This window comes from Macaca fascicularis, chromosome 16 (assembly GCF_037993035.2).
Source record: "Macaca fascicularis isolate 582-1 chromosome 16, T2T-MFA8v1.1".
NCBI lineage: Eukaryota > Metazoa > Chordata > Mammalia > Primates > Cercopithecidae > Macaca > Macaca fascicularis.
In genome coordinates this window covers 51,366,896-51,394,185 of record NC_088390.1, presented here as the reverse complement: position 1 = coordinate 51,394,185, position 27,290 = coordinate 51,366,896, and the positions used below count along the sequence as shown (strand labels likewise).

The 27,290-nt window shown below is 42.7% G+C and overlaps 1 protein-coding gene across 14 annotated transcripts in view; it reads left to right on the top strand.

Moving 5' to 3' along the window:
- The window catches only part of HLF (HLF transcription factor, PAR bZIP family member), a 59,732-nt gene extending 33,055 nt beyond the window's left edge, over positions 1-26,677 (top strand). For 7 of the 14 annotated variants that reach the window (XR_012425629.1, XM_074019276.1, XM_005583774.3 and 4 more), the window contains 2 exons: positions 17,072-17,292; positions 22,260-26,677. Coding sequence is in view for 12 of the 14 variants with exons in the window: in XM_074019276.1 (XP_073875377.1) it covers positions 17,072-17,292; positions 22,260-22,475 (437 nt within the window). In the remaining 2 variants the exon portion in view is untranslated. Of the gene's footprint in view, positions 1-17,071; positions 17,293-22,256 lie in introns of all 14 variants that reach the window. The other 7 variants (XM_074019273.1, XM_005583773.5, XM_074019270.1 and 4 more) reach the window with 2 other exon arrangements.
- The last annotated feature ends 613 nt before the right edge of the window (positions 26,678-27,290 follow it).

The window sequence follows — 27,290 nt, the reverse complement described above, 5'->3', positions numbered from 1 at the left end:
GTGCCTGGCCAGCGCTTCTTTCTTTTCCTGTTTGAAGAAACTGAGTCCTGTCTACTCCTACCCAGCATTTGCCTGGCATATCTTCACGGGTCATCTCCTTATCAACCAACTGACTCCCATGATGAGGTCAGATTAGGTCCCCTGTTAAGGGGGTTTATGTGGGGAACTACATACTGCTTGGGATGGGAGTTTGTCAACATACTCGAATGACAAAGGACTTCAGAGATGTTGGAATATTCTTGGTCTACCCAAAGGTTGCAGATCACGGTGGAATTTCCTTCTTACATAGGTCCTGGTGGGCTCGGGGTTGAGAAGCTGAAAGAAAACGCATGGAACTCAGAATCTGATCTTTTGATGATGACTTCATATCTATGGTCTGTTTACCCAAGAGGCACACAAATTTTACCTTATGCCTGTGAAATATAAAGGCAGATTTTTGTCCCATGAAGTTTTCTCCATAGACTACATTAAGCAGGAGACAGATGGGTTTAGCTTGGCTAATCTTAGTGCAAGCTGGAAAATTTCAGTTTTTCCGAAACAACATATTTCTAAGAAATTGTCTGGTCTAGAATATTATTCTAGTGTATGTTAGGGAGCTGTATGACTATAAAGCAAGGCTGAATTACTGCAGGCCTATAAATATGTGTGAAAATTTACCTACTTCTCCCTACCAACATGGAGGTGGAAAGAAGTAGGTTTAATAAACCCCGTTTTTATTACGTGTGTAAATCAGTGGCTGTTCGGCCATTTTTCTCCTATGTGGGACTTGAATTTATATGAGAAAACCTGAGTGTATGCCTTTTTCCAAGTCTTGGCTTGCATCTGAATGTAAAAATCAGATGCATGCTCAATGAATGTTAATTCAGATTATAGATAGCTGTAAACTATATAGGCTGCTCTGTGGTCTTTTCTTTCCCTCTGCCTGCGTGACTGAAGATCAAACTGTCAACTCCTTCTAATCTAGTTCTTCCCAGAATACCTCATCACAAAGGTATATATCAGTTGGTCAATAACAGGACTTGTGCAGTGAATACTTACATGAAGCAGACGCTGAAGTGCCCAGCAAGAACTGCAAAGGCTGACGGTATTAGGTGATTGCTCACCGTACCCCAAATGAGATGCCAGAGGCATAAAGTCCATTTCATTTAGGTACCAGATGACTCTGTGGAATTAGCTGATTTGTGCCCAATAATCCATATTCTTTAGCATACACTTTCAGGCAACTCTTATTGCTTAGCAATACTTACTTAGTAACCTCTCAGAATGATCATTAACTAATAGGAAGACAGCCTGTGGTGCCAATCGTAGACTGTTGAGGCTATTTCGCCTGCTATCCTTCCTACTTCCGTAACCCATGCCCCCCGAAACATACATTCTCCAGACATGAAATCTAAAAATAATGAAAGTTGATGCAGGAACTTCAGACACTAGATGCAATAGACAGCAAAAGGAAGCACCTATGTTAGCCGTGGTTCTTAACATACCAAGGTGCTCTTACAAACACTTCTAACAAAATGTTCCCAAGGAGAATAGAAGGCAGACACCTAACATCCAAGATGCATGTCATCACTTCAGCATGCCTGCCACACGTCTAGCGCACTGCAGCCTTGAACTTCTGGTCCCAAGCGATCCTCCCACCTCAGCCTCCCAAGTAGCCAGGACTACAAGCATGTGCCACCATGGCTCGCTAATTTTTTGAAAAATATTTTTTAGAGATGAGATTTTGCTGTGTTGCCCAGGCTGGTTTTGAACTCCTAGTCATATTGTTCCTCATTTGCTTTGTTTTCTTCTTCTTCTTTGTTAAGAGACAGGGTCTTGTCCTGTTGCCTAGGCTGGAGTGCGGTGGCACCATCTAGCTCACTGCAGCCTCGAACTCCTGGGCTCAAGCAATCTTCCTGCCTCAGTTTCCCAAGTAGCTAGGACTACAGGCACATGCCACCACCAGGCCCAGCTAATTTTTGAAAAATATGTTTTAGAGATAAGATCTTGCTACATTGCCCAGGCTGGTCTTGAAGTCCAAGCTTCAGATTATCATCCCTCCTCAGCCTCCCAAAGTGCTGGGACTACAGGTGTGAGTGCTTGGCCTTCCTCACTTGTTTAACCAATATAATAATGCAGCCACTTGATTAGGAGGCACAGTGATTGCTCTTGAGGGATCAACAGTGTAACTAGGGAAACATCTCTGGTCAGTCCCATTTCACTAGCCTGTTCAGGAACTGGTTTGCCTCCTACCTGTGTGACTTTTCCTAAGTACCTTTTACAGAGTCCTCCTCTTCCAGCTGTACCTAAACTGTCAGTGTTCCCCAGGACTTTTTCTTTGGTTTTCTTGCTCTGTATTCTTGTCTGGGGAGATATCAAGATTATAACATCTGCATCTCCAATTTACATTGCTTTTCTATAGCCTACATTGGTATATGAAGCTGAGATCCATGTGCTCTAGGCTTCTTCATCTGGGCACCTGAAACTCAATGGATCCGCAATGAGACATTTTATTTTCCCTTAAATGTGCTCACTCCACAATATTCCCTATTTCAGTGAATGTCAACACCTCCTTTCCAGGTGTCCAGGCCAGAAACCTAAAAGTGAATCTTGCTCTCTCCTTCTCTTTCCCCATGTTCAGTTGGCCACAGTTCATGTTGCTCCCATCTCATTAATAACTCTTGAATCCACCTAGTTCTCGGCTGTTGATGTAGGGGAGCTGTCACCATTCCGGGTTCCCCTGTAATCCAAGCTCTGCCAGGTTGCCACAACAATCTTTCTGGAACGAGTCATCCAGACAAGGGAGTCCTTTGCTCTAATTGTATCGATAGTTCCCCGTTCCCTTGAAGACAGAACCTGATCATCTAAGACCCTTCTCTGTCTGTCTCAGCCTTTACCACTCTTCTTACCCCCCGAGCTCCAGTTACACCAGCTACTCTCAGTTCCCCGACTGGCCCGTGAATTCTCTCATATCTTCGTGCCTTCACATATTTTATTCCTTCTGCCTTGGTTACCCTTTATCCCATTTACTTGTCTGGCCAATTTCAAGACTTGGCCAGGATGGCAACTCCCTCTGAAGGACACTTCCTGTTGTCCCTGCACTCCCTCCAAAGATAGGGATTTCTGATCAACCTTTGAACTCCAACCTGTGACTCCCTGGGCAAAGCCCTTTTATAGCACATATTATTGTGCAATATAATAACCTTTTTACTTACCTGTCTGCACCTCCAGACTGCATGCTTTTAAAGTTTGGGTTTTATTTATATATTCTCAAAGCCTGGCCCATAGTAGATGCTCAGTGAAAGTGTTTTCAGCAAATGAGTGTCTTAATCAACAAAGACATAGTTTATCATTTTCTGTGTAAGGCAGTGGCATGTCATTTGCCTGGAAAGATTTTCAATCTCGTTGATTAAAAATTATAGAGTCACTGGATCTGATAAAAGAAATTCTCAGTATAGACATTGTGAAAGAAGTTAGGAGGAACTGTCACCAACACTGGTATAGTCAGGAGTCAGAGGGCTTGAATTAGACCTTGATATGGATGTTAGGACAAGTAGAAGTGGAGAAGATATGAAGCAAGAGTGTCTAGAAACAAAGCAGACCAGTGGCTTGAGCAGAGAGCACGAGATAGGAACAATATGCCTGGCTGTGGAGGTCTCTCCCCAACAGACGAAGATTTCAGAGTAGGAGTCAACGGGAAGCCATTGGCTTCCTTTGATCATGGTGGAGATACTCTAGGAAGAGTAATCTAGTGGCTGTGTTGGCAGATGGGATTGCAGGTGGCAAAGACCAGTTAGGAAGATTTTGCAGTTGTCCAAGTCCCTCATGACTGCACCTGTCTTGTGACAGGGATCTGAAACACAAAGGAAAGCTTCCACTGCACTCCAAGAATAATTTATTGCTAGATCTGGAAGGAGCCTTTGCTATCATCCCAAACGTCTCATCCTATTATTTAACAGGTGGGCAAACTGAGGACTAATCTCAAGGTTGCCATAATTGATGGGGTCTTTGGATTCCAATCCTTGGCTCATTTTCCCAACCTGTCTGGGAAATGGGTGGTTAAAGTTTAAAGCCTGGAAGAACAGAGGAAATAGTTCACAGGCATGAGGTGACCTGCTGGAGAGGCTGATGGTCTATAGGAGATTGGTGGATGAGTTTGGCTTAAACATGTTGATTTAGAAATAACAGAGGGATTGGAGGCAATGACCAGCAGTCCACAGATCAGTTTAGGACTCTGTGAACTTTAGTAGAAGAGATTACAGAGAACACTGGGTAGGAGCCAAGGCAAGAAGGCTTTGGAAAGGCATGTTTACTTTTGAGTGCTTAACTTACAGACTTATGTGGGAAAGAATCTGTGGATCTCTTTGAGAAGTTGCAGAACCACAGACACACCTGAATCCTATTCATGTTCATCCAGAAATGCAGACTTTAGAACAACCTTGTTTTTCTTCCTTTGTTTTGTTTAGCTTGGTTTTAGGGGGTTGGAGGGGAGGGGAGGGTGTCACCTGGGAAGCATATGGGTCATTTGTTTGCAGTTCACATAGTTTCTCAGTGAACATCAGCGAATATTGTCGCTGATTTCATCTCCTGCTTCACTCTCTCTTCTAAATCAAAACAAAAAATTTAATGTAGCCCAAAGGAGAATAGTCAGTTTAGTAACTAGCCATGGCAGCTCTTTGGAAACTGCAGGTTTCAAATAACTAGGCCTGCACATTTTCACCAAGTGAGACAATTAAAGAGACTCCAGGGACCTAGGTGGCGCTGATTCAAGTGGTGCATATTGTCATTTAAAATGGAAAGTCTGTTTCTGAAAATAGACTCCAGGTATGGGAGAACTTGTTTCTCTGCCCCCTCGGTAGCCCATCCTAGGGGGACCGAGACAAATTGCTTAGTGGCTCAATTTCTACATAGTTAAAATGGGTCCATTTGGCCCTACCTACTTCACAGAGTTGTTAGGAGGGCAGAATGAGGCTATAGGTAGGCAGCACGTCATTGGGCTAGTTCTACCAGATGCAGAATATTGACAAAAGCCGAAGTCCCCTCCCCTCAGACTCCTCTGAGGAAAGCTGGTGGCCTTGACCAGCATCGCCACTCTGCACACCATAGCAGGGATATGAGAAGGGGCTGAGGTGAGCATTGGACTGGGGGCTCCTCCAGCTGTCTCTTGTTGCCTGTCCTCTGGTGTGTAGAGTTGCACTGTGGCTTGAAATGGTCATCACACCGACCATCACCATGGCAGCCCTGGGAGGAGGGACTGACTGCTACTCTCTCAAGAAGGGATAACTGTTGCACAAAACACTGCAGATTTTGAGCTAGCCAGCAGCTGACCAGCTGACCTAACCTCCCGTTTTCCAGATCTTAACCTACCATCCATTCCCTACAAGTACAGAGGAAATTAGAAAGCTACCCTTCTCCCACCATAGTTCCGTAACTTTGGGATGGAGTGAGAAGCATGGCATTGTTACCAGGTGATAGAGCTCATTGTCCAGGGCACTAGAAGCCAGTACTATGGCACTGGGTTTTTAAGAAAAGAAAAGCTTTTATTTCATATCGACCAGTAAGAAGACAGGATCCAACTCAAATCTGTCTCCCTGTGCTTGCTGGCTTTCAGGCAGCATTTGTAGTAGAAAAGGCTTAGGGGATGGATTTTGGGATTAGCAGGTGATTGGTGGCAGGAAGGGTGAGGTCTGGAAAGTCCTTGGGCATGCACAGTTATCTCTCTCTGCATCCTCATGGATGGTTTGTGCAAATTCAGCGAGGGGGGTGAATGTGAAACGTGTGGTGGAAATTCTGGCTGTGACGTCAGTAAGCTCGTTCTGCACAGACTCCAGTTGGCCATATTGGTCCCAACCAATTTTAGCCAGCTTTACCATCTTTCAAGTAGAGGGAGTTTTAGTGTTTCCACAAGCTTCTTTTTTTCTTCTTCTTCTTTTTATCTGCCATTCGGTAAGCTCAAGAATTTCTATTTAATTCTTGAGTCACTGGTTTAAGTCTTTGGGGCATGGTTTCAATATGAATGTGGGAAGGGAGAGGTTGTTGTCTCTCGTTTCCCATTCGTGACCATCCCTACCCACTTCAGTGGGCCCAGACCTGAAATATACCTCATGCGGATGTTTGTCTCTGGTACCATGGGTTCATTTCTGGTCACCCTATGATATTTCCTTGCCCTAAGGTGCTGGCACAGCTATCAGGTAGGAGGAGGCCAAGATAGAAGGCACAGAGCCATTCCTGCCTCACCTTCTGCCACATGGTGACCCCACATGTCTGGGGAGAGGCTCCCGGCCCAGAGAAGAGGAGGTGGAAGTTGCTATGTCATACCATCATGGGGGGCAATGGCGAGAAGGCTCGTGGGCCACATGCCTTGGCCACTAGTTGTCATGTCTGTTGTACGCCAACTTAACTGACTTCTAACAGGCTGTGGTTATGAGTTCCACTGGTCTCACCTCTCAGTTGGTTCAAGGAGGCAGGTTTTGCTGACATCATAAGCAAGGAAGCGTGATGATAAACACCACTGGAATGAGAGGCCTTGTTAATCCAGCCTAAGCTCCTGCCAAGTTAGAAACTGACGAGTCTAGTCAGGGCCACTTTGAGTACTGATGCATGATCGCAGGGCAATGTGCTGTCCTGGGCACAGGATCACACTGGGTGACATCTCACAGGCTTTGCTTGGGCTGCAGTGAGAGGGAAATGGGAGCTGGGGAGTGTGACAGGAGGGAAGTGTGGACTCTCCACCTACCAAGGGGCCTTCCCACATACTGTCCATCCCATCCAGCGCCCTGAGGTGGGCATCATTTCTCCCACTTGATAGATGAGTGAACCAGACCCTGAGGCAGAGTAACTGGCCCCAGGCCTTACACAACTATGTAGTGTCAGAGTCATGATGAATCTTGTTTACAACTTCTGATGAACTGAGCTACCTCGTGCAGGACAGGCCCAAGGGAAGGGGCTCAGGCCAGAGTGGGAGCATTGAAACAGGGTTCAAACTGTCCGTCTTTGCCCAAACCAAACGTTAATTTGCATACTAATAGTTTAAGGGCATAGATATAATACAGACCTCCCCCAAGAAGTGACCTTTGAAGCCAACTTCTTCTTCATGTGACGGAATACATCAGACACCCTGTCTGCTGGGAGTCCTTACCCTTCTCCTAGTGAGCCATGCTCTCTGGCCTATCCAGAAGCTCTTTACAAATACAGTGCATGAGATGTGGCATTGACAGGAGCCCTGGCCTGTGGGACGGCAGTTGCTTTGTCAAATGCAATCTTGCTCTTGGCACAGCTCGCCATTCAGGAGGATGAGGGAGTGGACGAGAGAGAGGGAGGTAAAAGAAGAAGGGAGGGAAAGGAAGCAGGATGCCTGGCTGCCTGGAGCTTCCTTGGGCTCTTGTCCATGAGAGACATCCATACCTACCTCTTTGGGGTTTGCCAACTCTTGTCCAGGAACCTGTTGGGCTAGAGAGGAGGGAAACTGCAGTCTCCCCTTTTTTTCTCTTCTGCCCCCATGAGGAGGAAGTGAAGTGGAGCAGAAAGAGCATGGGCTATGGTTTGAGCCCACTGGAGTCTGTACTCTACCCGGCCTCCCCCTGGCTTTCTAGCTGTGTGACTTTAAGCAGGTGGTTTCAACCCCTCTGCCTCTCCACTTTTTCCTCCTTAAAATGTGGGACACAGTGCCCTCCTTGCAGAGGCCCAGGTCCTGATGCAGGACTCTCATTCTGGAAGGCCAGGTGCCTGGCTCTCCTTGGGGCATGGTTAGGCTTCCTGGCTACATTCCTGGGGCATTTGCATGAAAAAGAACATGGGTTTTAGAGTGAGAAGGATGGGGAAGTGAGTCTCTGTTTTTCCATTTGCAAGGGCAAATTATTTAGCATATCTGAGCTTGTCTTAAACTTTCTGTTTTCTATTCGTTTATTTTCACATCTGGAAAATGAGTATCTGAACCATTCTACCTTCATATAGCTATTGTGAGGACTAAATGAAATAATACCTGTGAAGAACCTTACTATCTGTATTACTGATATTACCAGAGAGGTGGCTCATGTTTGTAATCCCAGCACTGTGGGAGGCCAAGGTGGGAGCATTGTTTGAGCCCAAGAGTTCAAGGTTGCAGTGAACTATGATCACGCCACTACACTGCAGCCTGGGAGACAGAGCAGGACCCTGTTTTTAAAAAAATTACTGATATTGATTATTCAGTAGGCCAGGGAGGCCTGTCTACCAGCCTGCAGGACGTCGTCGTGTTCGCCTGCTCAGTAAATGGTAACAGACAGACTCTCTTCCTAATGTTTACACATAATGGATTGAACTGGCTTTTTAGCATCATGCTTTACCCTTATTTCTGTTGACAGCCTGTTACTATGTGGAGAGAATTGCTGGATAAGAGCCACTAAGATCAAAGGATCTTTACAGTGGACCTTTCAGTATATTTGTTCTATAATCATGGACTGAAAACTTACTGAGCACTTGCTGTCTGAATGAGGCAAAAAGGAAGTGTGTGTGTGTGTGTGTGTGTGTGTATGTGTATGTGTATGCATGATTTGTTTTGTATGCGTATGTGTGTGTGTATGCATGATTTGTTTTTACCTTAAAATTAGTACATCAACTGTGTAATGTGCAGGACATTTAAAAAACGTCAGAGCCATGACAGGTTCCCAGCTACTGGGATCCAGGACATTCTCTTTGTTCTTCTTCTTTATTTCTCCCCCTCCCTTTTGATGCCTTTCTTACCTTCCATATTACCTTTCTTTATTCTTTCTTTATTTCTTCTTTGAGTCGTTCTTGTATTTCTTCCTTGGTTTCTTAATTTCTCTTTCTTTCTCTTCCTTTCCTAGTACACTTCTGCCCTCAGGTCGTAGATGCATTGAAGGGCATCTGCTGCTGTGGCCTTTTGGATGGGAACCCTCTAGGTCTCAGCTAGGTTGGTTTATCAACCATAATATATTCCTCGATTTGGTAAAACAGCCTGCAGCAGAGCAACATGCTTTTACCTCCTCTGTTTTTTTTTTTTTTTTCCTCATCACATTTCCTCCCTCTCTTTGGTTTCTTCTTCCTTTCTAGGGGGTTGAATGATCTCCTCTCAGTGGTTTTTTTTTTTTTTTTTTTCTTGAGACGGAGTCTGGTTCTGTCACCCCGGATGGAGTGCAGTGGCACAATCTTGGCTCAGTGTAGCCTCCGCCTCACAGGTTCAGGTGATTCTCCTGCCTCAGCCTCCCAAGTAGCTGGGATTACAAGCGTGTGTCACCATGCCCAGCTAATTATTTGTTGTTATTATTATTATTATTATTTAGTAGAGACAGGGATTCACCGTGTTACCCAGGGTGGTCTTGAACTCCTGGCCTCAAGCAATCTGCCTTCCTTGGCCTCCCAAAATGCTGACATTACAAGCATGAGCCACCATGCCCAGCCTTCTCTCAGTAGCATTTAACACAGACTCCTGGAACATACATGCACAAAGTGAAAAAAATAACATTTTTAATTTCTGATTTTGAAAGTGAAGATACTCATTATAGACCATTTGCAAAATATTGAAAATAAGAATTAAAATTAGTCCCTGTTCCTTCTAAAAGTCCCTGTTAGTATCTGAGGGGGGCATTATGTCCAGTTGCTCGGTAGCTTGCGCTATCTCCTGCATGCAGGTTCCATCTAGAATCTGGGGCAGCAGCAGTTAAGGCCAGGTCACTGTTCCGTGGGGCTTACATGGGAGTGGAGGGAACATCAAACAAATAGAAAAGATCGTTTGAGATGGAGATAAATATTGTAAAAAAAAAACTCAAATAGGTTGGTTTAATGGATATCGAGCAGGGGTAGAGGAAAGTCAGAGGGTTCGAGGAATTGGCATTCGTGCTAATGTCTAAATGATGCAAGAGGACTAGGCAGGCAGAGAGCAGAGGAAGAATGTTTTAGGTAGAGAGGAAACTAAATACAAAGGCCTGGGTAGAATCACATTCAGGGTACACACGGAGCAGAAGGAAGGCCGGTGTGGCCAAGTATATGAGTAAGGTAGAGCCGTGGATCTGATCATATGTGGCAATGGGAAGCCTTGGGAAGGTTTGATACGGGGATGTGACCTGCATGGGTCTGCATGTTTAGAGTTATTTTCTGGTGCTGTGTACCACTGTGGGGACATGGGAGATAGAAAAGGGAGAAGGTTAAAAGTTGCAGTAGTTCAGGGGACAGACAGTGCTGGCTTAGACAGGGGAAATAGTCTGTTTATTTGATTTACTTTCAGGTATCTGTGATCTATTGTCTGTGTTTTGTATATGTGTTTATATGCAGATCATTTATTGCACACTTTCCAGGTACTACAGATTGTGCTAAGCACTTTGTTTGTGTATGTTATCTAATTCATTTTTCACATACCCCTGAGAATCAGGCATAGTAATCTCCTTTTGCACATGAGGAAATTGAAACTCAGGTAGGTTAAAAAAAGAAGGGGGAAAAAGTCAACAGTAGTCCCTTTCCCCAATACAGATCTTATTAGGATTTAGAGGGGCATTTTGGGGGGTCATTTATTTATAAAGGCTCAAGTTTATAACATACAGGTGACAGAATCAGCATTCAAACCCAGGTCTGACTCAGGTCTAACCATTGTCCTGTACAAATTTAAATCCTGCTATAATGTTAATGTGGGTGTAAACACTCTCTGCCTACACAATAACTCAGCTTGTCGGTGAGTCTCCATTGCCATGAGAATGTTTACCAGACAACCACAAAAACTCACCATACACAAACAAAGGCTTGTTGTTCACTCATCTGTAATTGCTATGGGTTGGTCAGGTGGCTCTGCTGATCTTGGCTGGACTCACATATCTAGAGTTCAGGTGATTTAAGCTGACCTAGGCTGGCCTGTTCTTTCATTTTCCGGCAGACTAGACTGGGCATGTTTATGGTGATGACAGAAGTGCTACAGAAAAGGGGCAGAAACATGCAAAGCCTCTTCAGGCCCAGCATCAGAACTAACACTGTCATTTCTGCCACATTCTGTTGGCCAGTGCAAGTCGGAGACCAGCCCAGGTGTGAGGGGTAGGGAAATAGGCTCTGCCTGGAAGTGCAAGTCACATGGAATAGGACATGAATGGGTTGGGAATGAGCCTTTGGCCATTAGGACATGAGTGCTTTTGCAGAGAGGACTTGTTGGACAAATAACAGATTCTTGCTGTGGGAATGGAGACCAGCTACTGTGGCCTCAGAGTCCAGAAAGCCTGTATCCTTAGGCTGTATTTGTGAGGTTTTAATTTAATCTCTGTATATATTGTGAGCACTCTTCGTTGGCCTTACAGTGTTGCTATCGTCTCCTAAGTCAATTGGCTCCCCGTATCTAAAAGGATTTTCAGAGGCAGGCATGGTTTGTAGCAAAGTCAGCTGTAATCCCTGATGATGGTATCATCATCAGGGGATGGCAAGAGGGTAAAAGATGCTATTTCAGGTTATGACCACATGGGATCCAGGAATTCGACAAGTGAACAGACCCTAAACTGGTGATGAGGAGGAGGGCAGAGGTGAGCAGGAGGGAAAGATTTGGCACCAAATTTTGAATCACTAGGAGTTTCACCCATCTGCTCTAAAGGAAACACTTTGGCCAAAATAAAAATTGTCTTCTCTTTCCTCAGCCTTAATTGATAGAGGATAATGTTATCAGCTGGCTAATGCTCATCAGTGATCAACATTAGACTATTGTGTTTTGATGTTACTGCTGCAAATCTCCTGCTTTATTTACTTAACTGCCTGAATGAGGAGCACATCAGAAAGATTGCAGGTGTTGCAATTAGCCTTGAGGATTAAATAATAAGTAACACAAACACTATGATTTGTGACTTTGATGCAGTCATAAATTTAAAAAATAAACCATTGACTAGAGAAGAGATAAGGACATAGAGTGCTGCTGTTCCTTTCACTGACGACTGCTTGCTAATCAGCTAATTAAACACAAGCTGCTAAATTCTTGCTAAAATATGTAAGAATATGAAATATCCTATTTCCAGTTATACTATTTGGAGGTTTAGCCATGCCCAGTCTGTGACAAAAGTAGAGGCCAACTTTGGGTTTGAAGGTCACTTCTATTCTCTTTCCAGATTTCTTTAAGCCCTTTGTTCCACCCTTTCCTCTAGAAACCCTCCTTGGTTCTTCTGGAAGTGAGTTTCAGCAAGATGCTTTTAGAAAGAAAAAGAAAAAAAAAAAAAAACAATGTTCCTGTAACTGCAGAGGCTACGTAATGGGGTTGATCTTGTCCACTATGGATCTTTTAAATAAAGCTTTGGAAATACCAAGCTCAGACTTAACAAATACAGGAGAAAAATGGCATGATTATCTCAATAAATAAATACCAAAAGGCATTTAAGGGAACTTAATACATTATTTCTGATTTTAAAAATTATTAACAAAGGTTGAAAGAGTTGGAACTGCCTTACCTTGTCAGGTTGTATCTACTAAGATACTAGAACAAGCCTTTATATTGAAGGACCTGAAGAATTAAAAGCATATATTCCTTTAAAGTCTGGGACAAGCAGTGATCATTCGTCTCAGTCTCTCTTCTCATTGTCTTGTAGAACCCGGCTAATGCAGTGAAATTGAAAATTATTTAAAAGAAAGTAGGAATTATAAACATAGAAAGGATGCCACCTCTGTCTATAGAGGCAGAAGATGAGATTGTTCACCTAAAAACTAAGAGAAGTTAGAACTGTTAGAACTATTAGAACTGATAAGAAAGTAAAGTGGCTGGATATAAACCAATAGCTTTTAAAACTAGTAGCTTACTATATAGCAGCAGTAGCCACTTAGGAAATATAATAGGGTAATTTACGCTAGTAACAACTCTTATAAGACATTTAAGGAATAAACTGAAATGTGAGAGGCTAAAATAAAGAAAACTATAACTGAACTGATACATGTTTTTACGAAAGCTCACAAAAAATAAAAATGGAGAGCATACTGTGGGTGTATAAAATATTTTGAAGATAGTTGTCCTCAAATTAACCTATGAAATGCCAAATATTGTTATATTTAAAATGATAACTTCAAATATAACTTAACCAATGTATTCTGAAACTCACCTAGAAGAGTATATGTATAAAAATACCTTAGAAAATTTTCTAAAAAGAACAAATAACCAATAAACATGCGAGATGTTCAGTGTCACCAGTAACCAGGGAAATGGAAATTAAAACAATAGTAAGACCAGCCTGGCCAACATGGTGAAACCCTCTCCTAAAAATAGCCTCTACTAAAAAATACAAAACAATTTTCGTCTCTACTTAAAATCCAAAAAATTACTTGTGTGTGGTGCTGGGCGCCTGTAGACCCAGCTACTCAGGAGGCTGAGGCAGGAGAGTCGTTTGAACCGAGGAGGCAGAGGTTGCAGTGAGCCGAGGTTGCGCCACTACACTCCAGCCTGGGTGACAGAGCAAGACTCTGTCTCAACAAAACAAAACAAAACAAAACAATAGTAATAGTTGTGCATATCAGATTGGCAACATTTAAAAAGTCAAATTGTGGGACATGTGCATTCTTACAAATGGTGGTGCAAGTGTAAATATGACATTTTTTGGAGGACAGTTTGGCAGTAGGTTTTTAAAATGTTTTTTTTTTTTTTTTAATTTTAGATTCAGTGGGTACGTGTGCAGGTTTGTTACATGAATATACTATGTGATGCTGAGATTTGGGCTTTGATTGAACCCTCCATGCAGATAGTGAACATAGTACCTAATAGATCATTTTCCAACCTTGCCCCACTCCGTCCACCTTTTTAGAGCCCTCAGTGTCTATTGTTCCCAGCATTATGTCTGTGTTTGGCTCCTACTTACAAGTGAAAACATGCAGTATTTGGTTTTCTGTGTTAATTCATTTAGGATGACGGCCTCCAGCTGCATCTGTGTTGCTGCAGGGGACATGATTTGATTCTTTTTAACGGATACATAGTATTCCATGGTGTAGATGTATCACATTTTCTTTATCCAACCCACTGTAGGTGGCACCTAGGTTGATTCCGTGTCTTTGCTATTGTGAATAGCGCTGCGATGAACATGCGAATGCAGGTGTCTTTTTGGTTGAAGGATTTATGTTCCTTTGGGTGTAAACCCAGTAATGGGATTGCTGGGCCAAGTGGTAATTCTATTTTTAGTTCCTTGAGAACTCTCCAAACTGCTTTCCACAGGGGCTGAACTAATTTATATTCCCACCAACAGTATAAGAATGTTCCCTTTTCTCTGCAACCTCACCAACATCTGTTATTTTTTGACTTTTTAATAGCCATCCTGGCAGTATGTTTAAAAATAAAAAATGTACATGCCTTTCGTGTGAGCAGTCTCACTTCTAGAAATCACTTCTACAAAAATATATACCTAAAAATCCATCAGTTGAGGAATTATACATTGTTATATATCCAAACTATGGGATACTCTTGACCCTTTAAAAAGTAGTTTTATTTGTACTAACATTGGAAATTGCATTTGGTATATTGATAGATTTAAAAAGTAATTTAAGATATGTGGGTAGTATAATACCATTTGGGTTAAATCACTTATGTGTAAAAACCTATAAGAGGTTCACATCAATATGTTAAGAGTGATCACCTCTGGGAAGACAGTGAGTGGGACTGGGGGGAAGAGGAGAGTAGCAAGAACCAGGACTTTCACTTTCTTGACGCTTTTCTGTATTTGTTGACATTTTGCAGTGAACATCTTTGATCATTTAAAAAATTAATCATGCATTCTTATATTGACAATTCTTATACTAAAATTTTGAAAATCCCACAGGAGATAGAAAAAAATACCCCTTACTCGTGATGCTATTGACATTTTGAAATGAAAGGAAAAGATGAGTTTAGCTGAGTTAATTCAGCAGAAAATATAAATAAATAAGATGGCACTAAGGTATCTCTGGGGAGAAACGGGACCTGGTTTTGTTTCTCAGGTCCTTTGCCATTTGCTGTTTGATACTGAGGAAGCCATGTACCTTGTCTGTGGTCCAGTTAGGTTTCCTCCACTCTGCAGGTAGGGCTGACCTACTTCCATTGGAGGAAAATCCTAGAGAGAAAGAATGCCAAGAAAGGTTCCACCTGAATGGAAAGTGTTATTGTTAGAATGTCCACGAATGAATGTCAGAGTCCAGCATCTCAGAGGCCACCATTAAATGAGGAGTACTCTTTGTAGAAGCTGAACTCTGAAGTATGCGTCATGGTGAGGAGTCAGGTGGGGATACATGAATAAAATGTAAAAGACCATGTGGTATGGTAGAGGAGGTGTGTGTGTGTGTGTACAGCTTAAGAACATTTATAAAGCAATAAAGGAGAACATTTTGATACAGCATAATAAACAATATTGGAGTACTAAGGAGGATCTTGGAGCAATTAGATTTGGGAAGTATTAAGAGGTGTTTCATGATGATAGGAGATGGGTGCATATGCCTGTGTAAGTATGGGGAGGTGGGGACGTTGCAGTGATGGCACTGCGTAGCTTTGTTATTAAGTTCAAAGAGTTTCTAAAGGGAAAATACAATCCCCATTTGAATCACATGTGGTTCATTTTCTGAGGTAATCTCAAGAGGCACAAGATCAAATCTAGCTTGACACCATCCAGTACAGAACTCAGCAGTCTCTAGAAGCTGGAGCTGAGCGACAGATTGGCTAATGAGAAATCTCCATCCTCTGCCAGTGCCTCAGGGCTCATCTCTTCCTCTTTGGCAAGCAGGATACAAAGAGAGCGCAAAGCAGAGTGGGGACCTAGAAGGTCACCCAGAGCATTCATTTTGCAAACTCCCCACCAGGCCTTTCCAGAAGGCAGATGAGCACAGTTTTACAGTTTTGCTAGAATGCAAGCCAGTGGCTTCATGCTTCAACCTGGGGTAGGTTTTAATGAAACCTAAAGAATACTTCACACATTGACCTACCATTGGCAGTGAGGAAGAGGAGGAGATGCGCCAAACACAGCTGAACTACATCCTCTTATTTATTCATGGGGTGCGAGAGGAGCGATTGTAAAATTCAGATGAAAACTAGAAGTTAAAATTCAGAGCTCCCAGCATACACATTTGGGTCTGGTATGAAGTTCACTTTCACCAGTAAGACACATTGAGAAACACAAGAAATCCATTGTTCTGTGGATGTTCGTGCATTTCAGTGGTCTTGCCTATAGGACCCTCAAGTGGAAGTTAGATGGTCTCTATTATGTTCTTTCTAATTTGTTAAATATTTCTTGAACTAATCCCCTTCTCACTATCTCCATTGCTACTGTCAATATGTGCACTGTTTATCACAACAGCCTTGTATCTGATCAATCCGCAGCCGTGCCCCATGCAATCCGTTCATCATGCTGCCTGAGTCTTCCTTCCAAACATCAGCTGTTTGTCACTTCATTGCTCAGCATCCCTCAGTGACATTTGGATTTTTAAAAATTATATCCCCACTGCCCACCTTCTTGGCCACGTCTCTTGTGCTCGCACCTCTCCCTACTCCATGGTTTCTTCTGATTCAATGTGACAGCTACCCAAGACTTTATGTGGTTCTGCAAAAATGCAAACCTCTGTCTTGTCTTGGAGCCTAGAAAACCCTTTTTTTTTTTTTTTTTTTTTGACTAATTACTCTTTGTCTCAAGATGCAGCTGTACCAAGTGTCATCTCTAGGAAATGCTGCCTAACCTCCTTTGTGTTACGTACCATTTCCTCACACTGTGGAAGCACATGAGATTTACTTCCATCCCAACATCTACACTCTCCGCTAACTGACTAGTTATTGATCTGTCTCCCTAACTCACCTGGAAAACACCCTTAAGGTGAAAAATCCGTAGTTCTGTTCATTGCATCGTGCAGAGTGCCTGGCAAATGTGTGATAGGAAAGAATGAACGTGTATCTTTAAATTGGGCTTCTCCCTCTCTAGTTTTTGAACATGTGTATGTGGGTTTCTGTTTTGCCTGATGTGACGTGAGTCAAGTCATACTCAACCTGCTGTGTTCTCAGAAATGCAGTGAGGATGAGTAAGATAAATCATGTTAGGACCATATATAAGTGAGCTGAAGACTCTTACCACTCATCTCAGACCATCATTAAGTAGCTGCCTACTGGGACTCTCTAGGGTGTTCATGAATTAAAACTCCTGTGTTGTTCCAGGTCAGCTGTTGCCAGCAAACCGCAATACACCGAGTCCCATTGATCCTGACACCATCCAGGTCCCAGTGGGTTATGAACCAGACCCAGCAGATCTTGCCCTCTCCAGCATCCCTGGCCAGGAAATGTTTGACCCTCGCAAACGCAAGTTCTCTGAGGAAGAACTGAAGCCGCAGCCCATGATCAAGAAAGCTCGCAAAGTCTTCATCCCTGATGACCTGAAGGTAAATTGGAACTGGTAATCAGTCTTTGGGCAAATGGAGAGTGGTATCTGCAGACAAATTAAAAGGGTGACCCCAGGAAGATCCCAGAAGCTAGTGCATGAAGGATTTCTGATTTCTTTTCCTGTTTCTTGGCATGTGACTTCTAGGCAAGTTGTTTCCTGTCTGGGTATTTTTTGAAATACACTTTTATGTCTTGATGCTGAACAGAAACAATGAGAAGTGGTAAAATGGATTTAAAGTCCACAATGGAGTGATTTTAAGCCCACAAAGGAAGCAAATGTGCTCTTGTCTGCATGCAAACCCATAAAAGTCTAATACAATCAAACCCCAAATCTTTCAAGGTTGGAAAGAGAAAGGAAATCATTTGAGAAGGGCATCTGAACCTCATCGCCCTCCAAGGGTTACCTTCCTTTTAGGGAATTTGTGATAATTTGGTGCTGCCATTTCCCTGTAGGCTGCGGGGAATAACAGCCAGAGACAGGTCCTTCCTCCATATTGCCAACCTTGGATGACCAGGGTCGGATTTTGTGAAGGAAACTGGTAATTCCCTGACACCATTTATATGTACTGTTCACTTTGTATCTTAAGTAATGATCACTTGAATATCTCACTGCTAGGTTAATTCTGAGTAGGTTTTCTCTGAAGTGTTGAAGGGACACATTATTTGTAAAGGGAAATAGATTTACCTTGGAAGTCAAATACAGCTTAAAGGAAAATTAACCAGACACACTTAATGATACCTTAGGATGAAAATTCTTTCCAAAATTATGCCATGTCTGCTAATGCCAAAAAAGAACCATTTCTTATTAACCATTGCTTAGAACTTTCATGCTTCTTTCCAATCATATGGGTACTAGAGATATGAGTATTACATAGTCAAGGCCTTGGAACCAGACATAATTAGCCCTTTTTTACTGTCTGCCCCCCATCTCTCAAACCTAACTAGGGTTCCTGTGTAGAGACACTCCTAGGCTGGGAAATAGGAATTTGAGACATCATCTGAACTGGCTTAGACCAGTTGTTCCTGCTTTACATATCTAGAAAAAATGCTGGAAGCAGAAGTACCTGGCCAATTTAAATCACTGCTGTCATCCACATTCCTGAGATTACCTTAATTAATGCAGAATAGGAAAACGTCAGGGCTGAAGGGGACCTTAGAGATTCATTTGTCTAAAGTTATCACCTTGCAGTTGAGAAAATACAGAAAATGGAAAGCTGAGGTCAGCAGATCACTACCTATTAGGGGAAGGCTTAGCCTGGCTCCCAGGTTATGTAGCTTCACAAAAGATCACAGCAGCATGTTGGCCCTGACAAGGGCTATAACAGGGGCCCGTGGGTGACAAATCAGTGGCTGTCACCCTGAGAATCAAAAAAGGAAATCACATGGTAAAAACACCAGAAAATCTAAAGTAGTCAGGACATTGATGGTTAGACCGAGATGGGGTAAGAAAGGGGCAACCATGGGCTCAGGTCTTGGGCAGTTAGGTACCTTATTTCAATGAGATGCCTTTCCTAGTCTTGTCTTCTTAGTGATCCAATTTTTTGTGTATTTTAAAGCCTCTTATCTTAAACTAAAGCTAGGGATCCTGTTCAACACGGATTTCCTCTTGAATGGAGGGTAGTTTGAAAGGATGCTGCTATGAGTGATAGATAGAACTTCTAGCTAGACCTTCACAAGGTCTCCACATGCACCAAAGAGCAAGATTAGTTAATAACCCAGGTAACCTTGGCAACAGGAGGCCAGGCAAAAACTATCTGTGCTGGAATTACACATATTGCTGCTGTCATGGTCAGGCCTGACCTTTTCACATAGCAGCGGGGGAATGGGCTGGCACATTGTCCTGCCCGGTGTCCTTGGATATTTTTTAGTTGTGGATGAAGTCTCAAGCTAAAGACCATGAGCTAATATAAAGCAGGAAGCAGAGCTGTAGCATGTTTCTCCTTCTGGCAGAAAGGTCTGAGCTAAGGGTAGGTGGGGGAGAAGGTGTTTCTGGCCCCCAGCATTGGGCAAGGAAACCAATTTAATGAAATGGCCCCCACCAAAAATGATCTTCCCTGCAGCTGCCTGAACTTCCTCTCTTGAGCCAGTCATTAGGGTTAGCATGCATGCCCTGGAGAATGAAGGGAGAATTGAGGTTGACATGCTGGGGTACCTAGCTGAAAATCCATTTAATCACCTGGATTTCTTGATGCTTTTAAGGGTCCATTCATTCACTCGATGAATATTTTCCAAATGCTAGTGTGTGCCAACCCTCTAACCCGGTATCAGGGGCTGGGAATACTGAGGTGAGCCAATACTGATACTGTTCCTGCTTTCATGGAACTTCTAGACTGGTGAGAAACAGGGAGTGTTGACCTGTTGGCTGCGGCAGGGCTAAGTGGGTCCCTTGTTGCATGGAGGTAACTGAGTAGCCAGATGGCATCAGCACCTGGGAGATAGAGGGAAAGGGGGCAGGGGATGGAGTGCCAAGTTTAGTTTATCAGCCCTGCTCAAAATCCCTCTTCCCCCTGCCCACAACCATTCTGCGATAACAAAGGGAGGCGAGCTGGTTTTTCTAGTACAGGACACTCCTTTTGTCATTCCTGCCTTCTGTATCCTCTTCTTGACCCGGTTCCCAGCTCCCCTCTCTCCCACCTGAAAGGTTTGTTTTGCATTCCGCACCTTGGCTGGCTCATCTGCATGTGTGGACAGGTGAGGCTGGGAAACGAAAGCACTTTAGAAGTGAGAAGAGCACTAATAAGTTAGAGAGAAGTTGGTTGTTACCCTGAAGTCAGCTGGTGACTCCCTGGGCTTTAAGACCTGGTCAGAATTGTCTTAGGCCACACCAAGCCTGTGGCCTATGGTGTGACCTCCTCATTCCTCCCCCATCACATACATGCAGTTTCTACAGTCTTCCAGGGGCTCATTCTTATGTACTCCTTCGCTTCCTGGGCTGCTGTTCCCCTGTGTGCAGACTCTGATACATCCTAAATCAAGTCCTCTTTTGAATGTTTTTGGAAACCACACTCCCGGGCACATTGTTGGGTATAGATTTACTGATACTGTGAAGGGAGTAGAACCCAGGCTTCCATCAAAACACAAATAACTTCCGTCAGAACTGGAGGCTTCACCACTATTGTTAATATGCCTTTGGGCCCCCTCACCACCATGATGTCATGGACTCTCCTGGCCCCTCCCAGCCTCTCCCCTGCCTCCAGCTCCCCTGCTCGCTTTCAGAAGCACAGACAACAAATATGGCCAACAGCCATTGCACACCTGCCCTAGCTTGCTTACCCAGGTATTCTTCAAAGAGCAGCCGTCTCCCTCTACCCAGAAGAATTCTGGTATCATCTATTATGAAAATTGTTTTTTTTTACCCTGTTACATATAGTTATGAAGTGTATAAAAAGCTGGGGGTGCTTTATTTAAGATGATAGTACTGGTTTGATGATGATCTGCCATCCGGCAGATAGGAGGTATCTACACAGTTCCTATCCCACATTTTCTGTATTTGTGCAGGGCAAATGCCTGTTGAGGGTAATGGGCAGTTTTGGGGGTGGACCGCTGACCTTAGACTTTCCTTGCAGCCTTGGCCCCAACCCATGTGACCTCCCCCAATGCCAGCTGCCCCTTGGAATTCTGAGGGGGCAAGCACTGGCCTGATCCACTTACTCTGGGTGTCATGTAACTGCAGGTAGTAGAATTGCTAGGACTGAGGGATTTGCTGTTGCAAGTTGCTGAAAAAGGGGAGTTGCAAAATTCACCAGGTGGCACCATCAATGAATTGGGAAGATCTAAAAGAAGATCCCTGTTTCGGAGTCTTCTTAAGAAGTTTTCCTTTCTGTCAGGGAGGTAGCAGCGGGGGTGGAGGGCAGGGAAGGAGGGATTGTTTTTTCACTGACCACAGTAAAATATTACTCAGGCTAATTAGGGCCCGGAGAACAGTTAAACAGGAAATTAGAGTAAATTATGTAAATTCTGGCCGCCAATATGAGTACTTTGATTAGTGGCAGGTTGAAGCCTTTTTTTTTAATTTCTATTTTTAATTACCAAAGTGTATGTATCCATTATATGATATCATAATGGTTCAGAATAATATAAAAGGTAGAAAGTCTTACCTCTTTCTTTTGCTTCTGCCAATCCCCCTTCTAGAGGCCCTGCTTTTATAGATTAGTATAAATCGTTCTGCGCCTCTTTCTATGGATATGTTATATGATTTTTAATCAGACTGGGATGAGACCATACATATTTGTGTGTAAACTGTCATTGTTTCCACCCACATAGTCACACAGTGGCATATCATGAACATCTTTCTGGTGCAGGTGGGTCATTGTTTGTAACAGCTGCCAAGTATTCCTTTGTATGACTCTATCATAACATGGTTATTAAATCTCCTAGGTGTAGTTTTTCCTCATTTTTTCTACTGCACATAATGCTGCAGTGAACAGTGTATGCTTGTGTGTATATGCACATGTATGAAGATTGCTACAGGACAAAATCCTGGAGGTGGAGTTGCTAGATCAATAGTATATGCGTTTAAATAGTTGATCGATATTGCCATATTGCCTTCTAAAATTTTTGTGCCAACTCATACCCAAAAAAGCATATGAGTGCCCATGGAGGAAAAGGGTTCTTAAAATAAAATGTTAAGCAGGGAGAGTAAAGAAAGTTGGAAGGTCATTTAAGGGTGAGGTGAGCCACCTGCTTTCCATTCAGCCTCTGATCTCTGCTTCATTGAGCACACCTCTGCTGGGCAAAGAGTAGGAGCCTGTTGGGACAGATTAGTGGGTCCTTGCTCCAGGAAGGAAGTGTGGCTCGTGGGCCACGCTCTCAGACATGCAGAAACTGTCAAGGAAGGAGACACAAGCTAAGAAACCCGGGTTGGCGCCTCTGCACAGTCCTGGAGCCTGCCCGTGCCCTGGCTGGCACTGGACTTTGCTGAAATCTAATATCTTGTTTTTTTTTCCCTTCTGTAACTAATGAGCAGGATGACAAGTACTGGGCAAGGCGCAGAAAGAACAACATGGCAGCCAAGCGCTCCCGCGACGCCCGGAGGCTGAAGGAGAACCAGATCGCCATCCGGGCCTCGTTCCTGGAGAAGGAGAACTCGGCCCTCCGCCAGGAGGTGGCTGACTTGAGGAAGGAGCTGGGCAAATGCAAGAACATACTTGCCAAGTATGAGGCCAGGCACGGGCCCCTGTAGGATGGCATTTTTGCAGGCTGGCTTTGGAATAGATGGACGGTTTGTTTCCTGTCTGATAGCACCACACCCAAACCAACCTTTCTGACATCAGCACTTTACCAGAGGCATAAACACAACTGGCTCCCATTTTGGTGTGCATCTGTGTGTGTGTGCGTGTATATGTGCTTGTGCTTATGCGTGTGGTCAGCGGTATGTGCGTGTGCGTGTTCCTTTGCTCTTGCCATTTTAAGATAGCCCTCTCATCGTCTTTTAGTTCCAACAAAGAAAGGTGCCATGTTTTTACTAGACTGAGGAGCCCTCTCGCGGGTCTCCCATCCCCTCCCTCCTTCACTCCTGCCTGTTCAGCGTTGCTTCATGTTCGAGCTTACCTACTCTTCCAGGACTCTCTGCTTGGATTCACTAAAAAGGGCCCTGGTAAAATAGTGGATCTCAGTTTTTTTAAGAGTACAAGCTCTTGTTTCTGTTTAGTCCATAAGTTACCATGCTAATGAGGTGCACACAATAACTTAGCACTACACCGCAGCTCTAGTCCTTCACAGGTTGCTTTTCTCTTACTTTCAGTTTTGGTGATAATCGTCTTCAAATGAAAGTGCTGTTTAGATTTATTAGATCCCATATTTACTTCCCGCTATCTACTAAGTTTCCTTTTCATTCTACCAACCCCAGATAAGTAAGAGTACTATTAATAGAACACAGAGTGTGTTTTTGCACTGTCTGTACCTAAAGCAATAATCCTATTGTACGCTAGAGCATGCTGCCTGAGTATTACTAGTGGACGTAGGATATTTTCCCTACCTAAGAATTTCACTGTCTTTTAAAACACAAAAAGTAAAGTAATGCATTTGAGCATGGCCAGACTATTCCCTAGGACAAGGAAGCAGAGGGAAATGGGAGGTCTAAGGATGAGGGGTTAATTTATCAGTACACGAGCCAAAAACTGCGTCTTGGATTAGCCTTTGACATTGATGTGTTCGGTTTTGTTGTTTCCCTTCCCTGACACGCTGCCTCGCCCCCCGATTTTCTAGTTAACTTTTTCCATATCCCTCTTGATATTCAAAACAGTTACTTAAGATTCAGTTTTCCCATTTTTTGGTAATATATATATTTTTGTGAATTATACTTTGCTGTTTTTAAAAAGAAAATCAGTTGATTAAGTTAATAAGTTGATGTTTTCTAAGGCCCTTTTTCCCAGTGGTGTCCTTTTTGAATGCCTCATAAATTAATGATTCTGAAGCTTATGTTTCTTATTCTGTGTTTGCTTTTGAACGTATGTGCTCTTATAAAGTGGACTTCTGAAAAATGAATGTAAAAGACACTGGTGTATCTCAGAAGGGGATGGTGTTGTCACAAACTGTGGTTAATCCAATCAATTTAAATGTTTACTATAGACCAAAAGGAGAGATTATTAAATCGTTTAATGTTTATACAGAGTCATTATAGGAAGTTCTTTTTTGTACAGTATTTTTCAGATATAAATACTGACAATGTATTTTGGAAGACATATATTATATATAGAAAAGAGGAGAGGAAAACTATTCCATGTTTTAAAATTATATAGCAAAGATATATATTCACCAATGTTGTACAGAGAAGAAGCGCTTGGGGGTTTTTGAAGTCTTTAATATTTTAAGCCCTATCACTGACACATCAGCACATTTTCTGCTTTAAATTAAAATTGTATGACAGTATCGAGGCTTGTGATGACGAATCCTGCTCTCAAATACACAAGGAGCTTTCTTGTTTCTTATTAGGCCTCAGAAAGAAGTCAGTTAACGTCACCCAAAAGCACAAAATGGATTTTAGTCAAATATTTATTGGATGATACAGTGTTTTTTAGGAAAAGCATCTGCCACAAAAATGTTCACTTCGAAATTCTGAGTTCCTGGAATGGCACGTTGCTACCAGTGCCCCAGACAGTTCTGTTCTACCCTGCGGGCCCGCACGTTTTATGAGGTCGATATCGGTGCTATGTGTTTGGTTTATAATTTGATAGATGTTTGACTTTAAAGACGATTGTTCTTTTGTTTCATTAAGTTGTAAAATGTCAAGAAATTCTGCTGTTACGACAAAGAAACATTTTATGCTAGATTAAAATATCCTTTCATCAATGGGATTTTCTAGTTTCCTGCCTTCAGAATATCTAATTCTTTAATGATCTGGTGGTCTTCCTGTCAGTCCATCAGCAATGCTTCTCTCATAGTGTCATAGACTTGGGAAACCCAACCAGTAGGATATTTCCACTAGGTGTTCATTTTGCCACAAGCTATAGATAACAGCAAGAGGTGGGGGTGTATCAGAATTGCAGTACAATTGGAGTTGCAATACATTGTTCAGGTGAATAATAAAATCAAAAACCTTTGCAATCTTAAGCAGAGCTAAATAAAAGATATCAATACGAGACACAAGTGGACGTAGAGTTGGCCTTTTTACAGGCAAAGAGGCGAATTGTAGAATTGTTAGATGGCAATAGTCATTAAAAACAAAGAAACATGATGTCTTTAAGTGGAGAATTGTGGAAGGATTGCAACATGAACCATCCAAATTTATGGCCATATCAAATGGTAGCTGAAAAAACTATATTTGAGCACTGGTCTTTCTTGGAATTAGATGTTTATCTCAAATGAGCATCTGAAATGTTTTCTGCAGAAAAAAATAAAAAGATTCTAATCAAATGTATTCTCTTGTGTGCCAGGAGAGGTTTCAGAAACCTACCTCGTCTTAAACATTTAAACAGTTTGGAGTCTGTACAGGTGCCTTATATGTAAGTCATTGTCACGACACACACACACGAACACTCCCTCTGGACTGGCTGCCTCTCCATCCAGGGCAGTTAACTAGCAAACAAGGCAGATCTGCTCCATGGAGCAGGGGGCTCATGGCTTGACTCCGAGTGATTTGGGTCAACCAGGGTTAGACACATGTCTGCACACTGCAGCTATTATGAGAGTCCCTTTGTCATTTTTCACCTTTTCATCCTAAGCATCTTTCAGAGATTAATTATTTGGCCATTAACAGTGAATCCAAATCATATCACACTGACATCATCTAGAGATGATTTGGAAGGAGCAGCTTAGGACCTCATGATGAGGTCACATTGTTGTTTCTTTTGACTAGACTTGACAAAGAGAGGCAAACATTGACCAGCCTGTCTTTCTGCTGGTGCTGCCTTAAGGAGGTAGTTAGTGGAGGGGAGGGCTGTAAATCATTACTTCTTTCTCTTCAGAAAGTGGCCACTTGGAACCACTCAACTATCACATTATTGGCAAGACTGTGATAGGCCTTTTGTCTTTAAATACTACAGGCCTCCCTGGACCCATCCCTCGAAGCAGAAGGACCCTTTGTTTGAGGAGAATACAGATGGGATTCCACAGCGGGGTGGGTGGGAACCTGTACTAGATAACCCCGAGGTTCCTTCTAACCCACTGGTTTGGTGGGGAACTCACGGTAATTCCAAATGTACATTCGAAGGTCTAGGGTCTATTTTCAGAAGAAGCAAGAAGAATTATCAGTGGCACCTTCCCCACTGTCGCAGGGTAAAACAATAGACATTCTGTGAAATGCAAAGCTATACTTTGGTTTTTCTAGTAGTTTATCTCATTTTACCCTAATCTTCCTTTAAGGAAAACTTAATCTTTATCACAGTTAATTAGAGCGATCCCAAGGCAGGGGACCGGGCCTGCTTGCCTGTGTGTGATGGCAGGTTGGAGATCTGGATTTAGCACCTGGGGTCTCGGCACCCTGCAGATGTCTGAGACTAAGTGTTCTACCGTCCAGGTGGCGATCACCTTCTGCGTCTAGGTACTCCCACTGGCAAGGCCAAGGTCTCCTCCAGGTTTTTTCTGCAATTATTAATGTCATTTAAAAAATGAGCAAAGCCTTATCCGAATCGGATATAGCAACTAAAGTCAATACATTTTACAGGAGGCCAAGTGTAAGTGTGCGTGTGCGTGTGTGTGTGTGTGTGTGTGTGTGTGTGAATAAGTCAACATAAAGTCTTTAATTTTAAGCACCTTACCAAACATAACGATAATCCATTATCCTTTTGGCAACACCACAAAGATTGCATCTGTTAAACAGGTACAAGTTGACATGAGGTTAGTTTAATTGTACACCATGATATTGGTGGTATTTATGCTGTTAAGTCCAAACCTTTATCTGTCTGTTATTCTTAATGTTGAATAAACTTTGAATTTTTTCCTTTCTTTCATGTATTTTTATTAACAGTTGGCTAGCAATGGTATTCTGTTCTCACCTCAGTAGCAAAGAGACCATTTATAGATTATTACCTAGATAATAAAATGATAATACTATATAATTAGTAATAAATTAACATTTTTTGGGTAGTTATGTGCCAGTCACTGTGCTAAACACTTAGATGGAGTATTTTATTCCATATTAGCTCTATGAGGTAGGGACAATTACTATCCCCATTTACAGAAGACAAAATTGAAAGGGGAGTTAAGTAGCTTACCTAATGTTACAGAGGTAAAAGCGGCTGAGATGAATTCTGATCCCTGGAATGAGCATCATTTAGAGGCGTGGTTCCCAAAAGCCAGTCCACAGAGTGTCTCGTTCTCTAATATATATAAAAAAATTCAGCAAACATCTGGGAGTATAAATCCAGAGATTCTCAGTCAGTAGTTCTTGGATGGGGCCCGGAAATCTGAATTTTTAAAGTGATCCCAGCCAACTCCCATGTGCAGCCAAATAATTGGTGTTAAGGATTTATAGACTTGACTCTTAATTCAAGTTCATGACCCTTGCGGGATCCATGCAGAAGCTTCAGAGATTCCATAATTATCTGAAATTGTATGC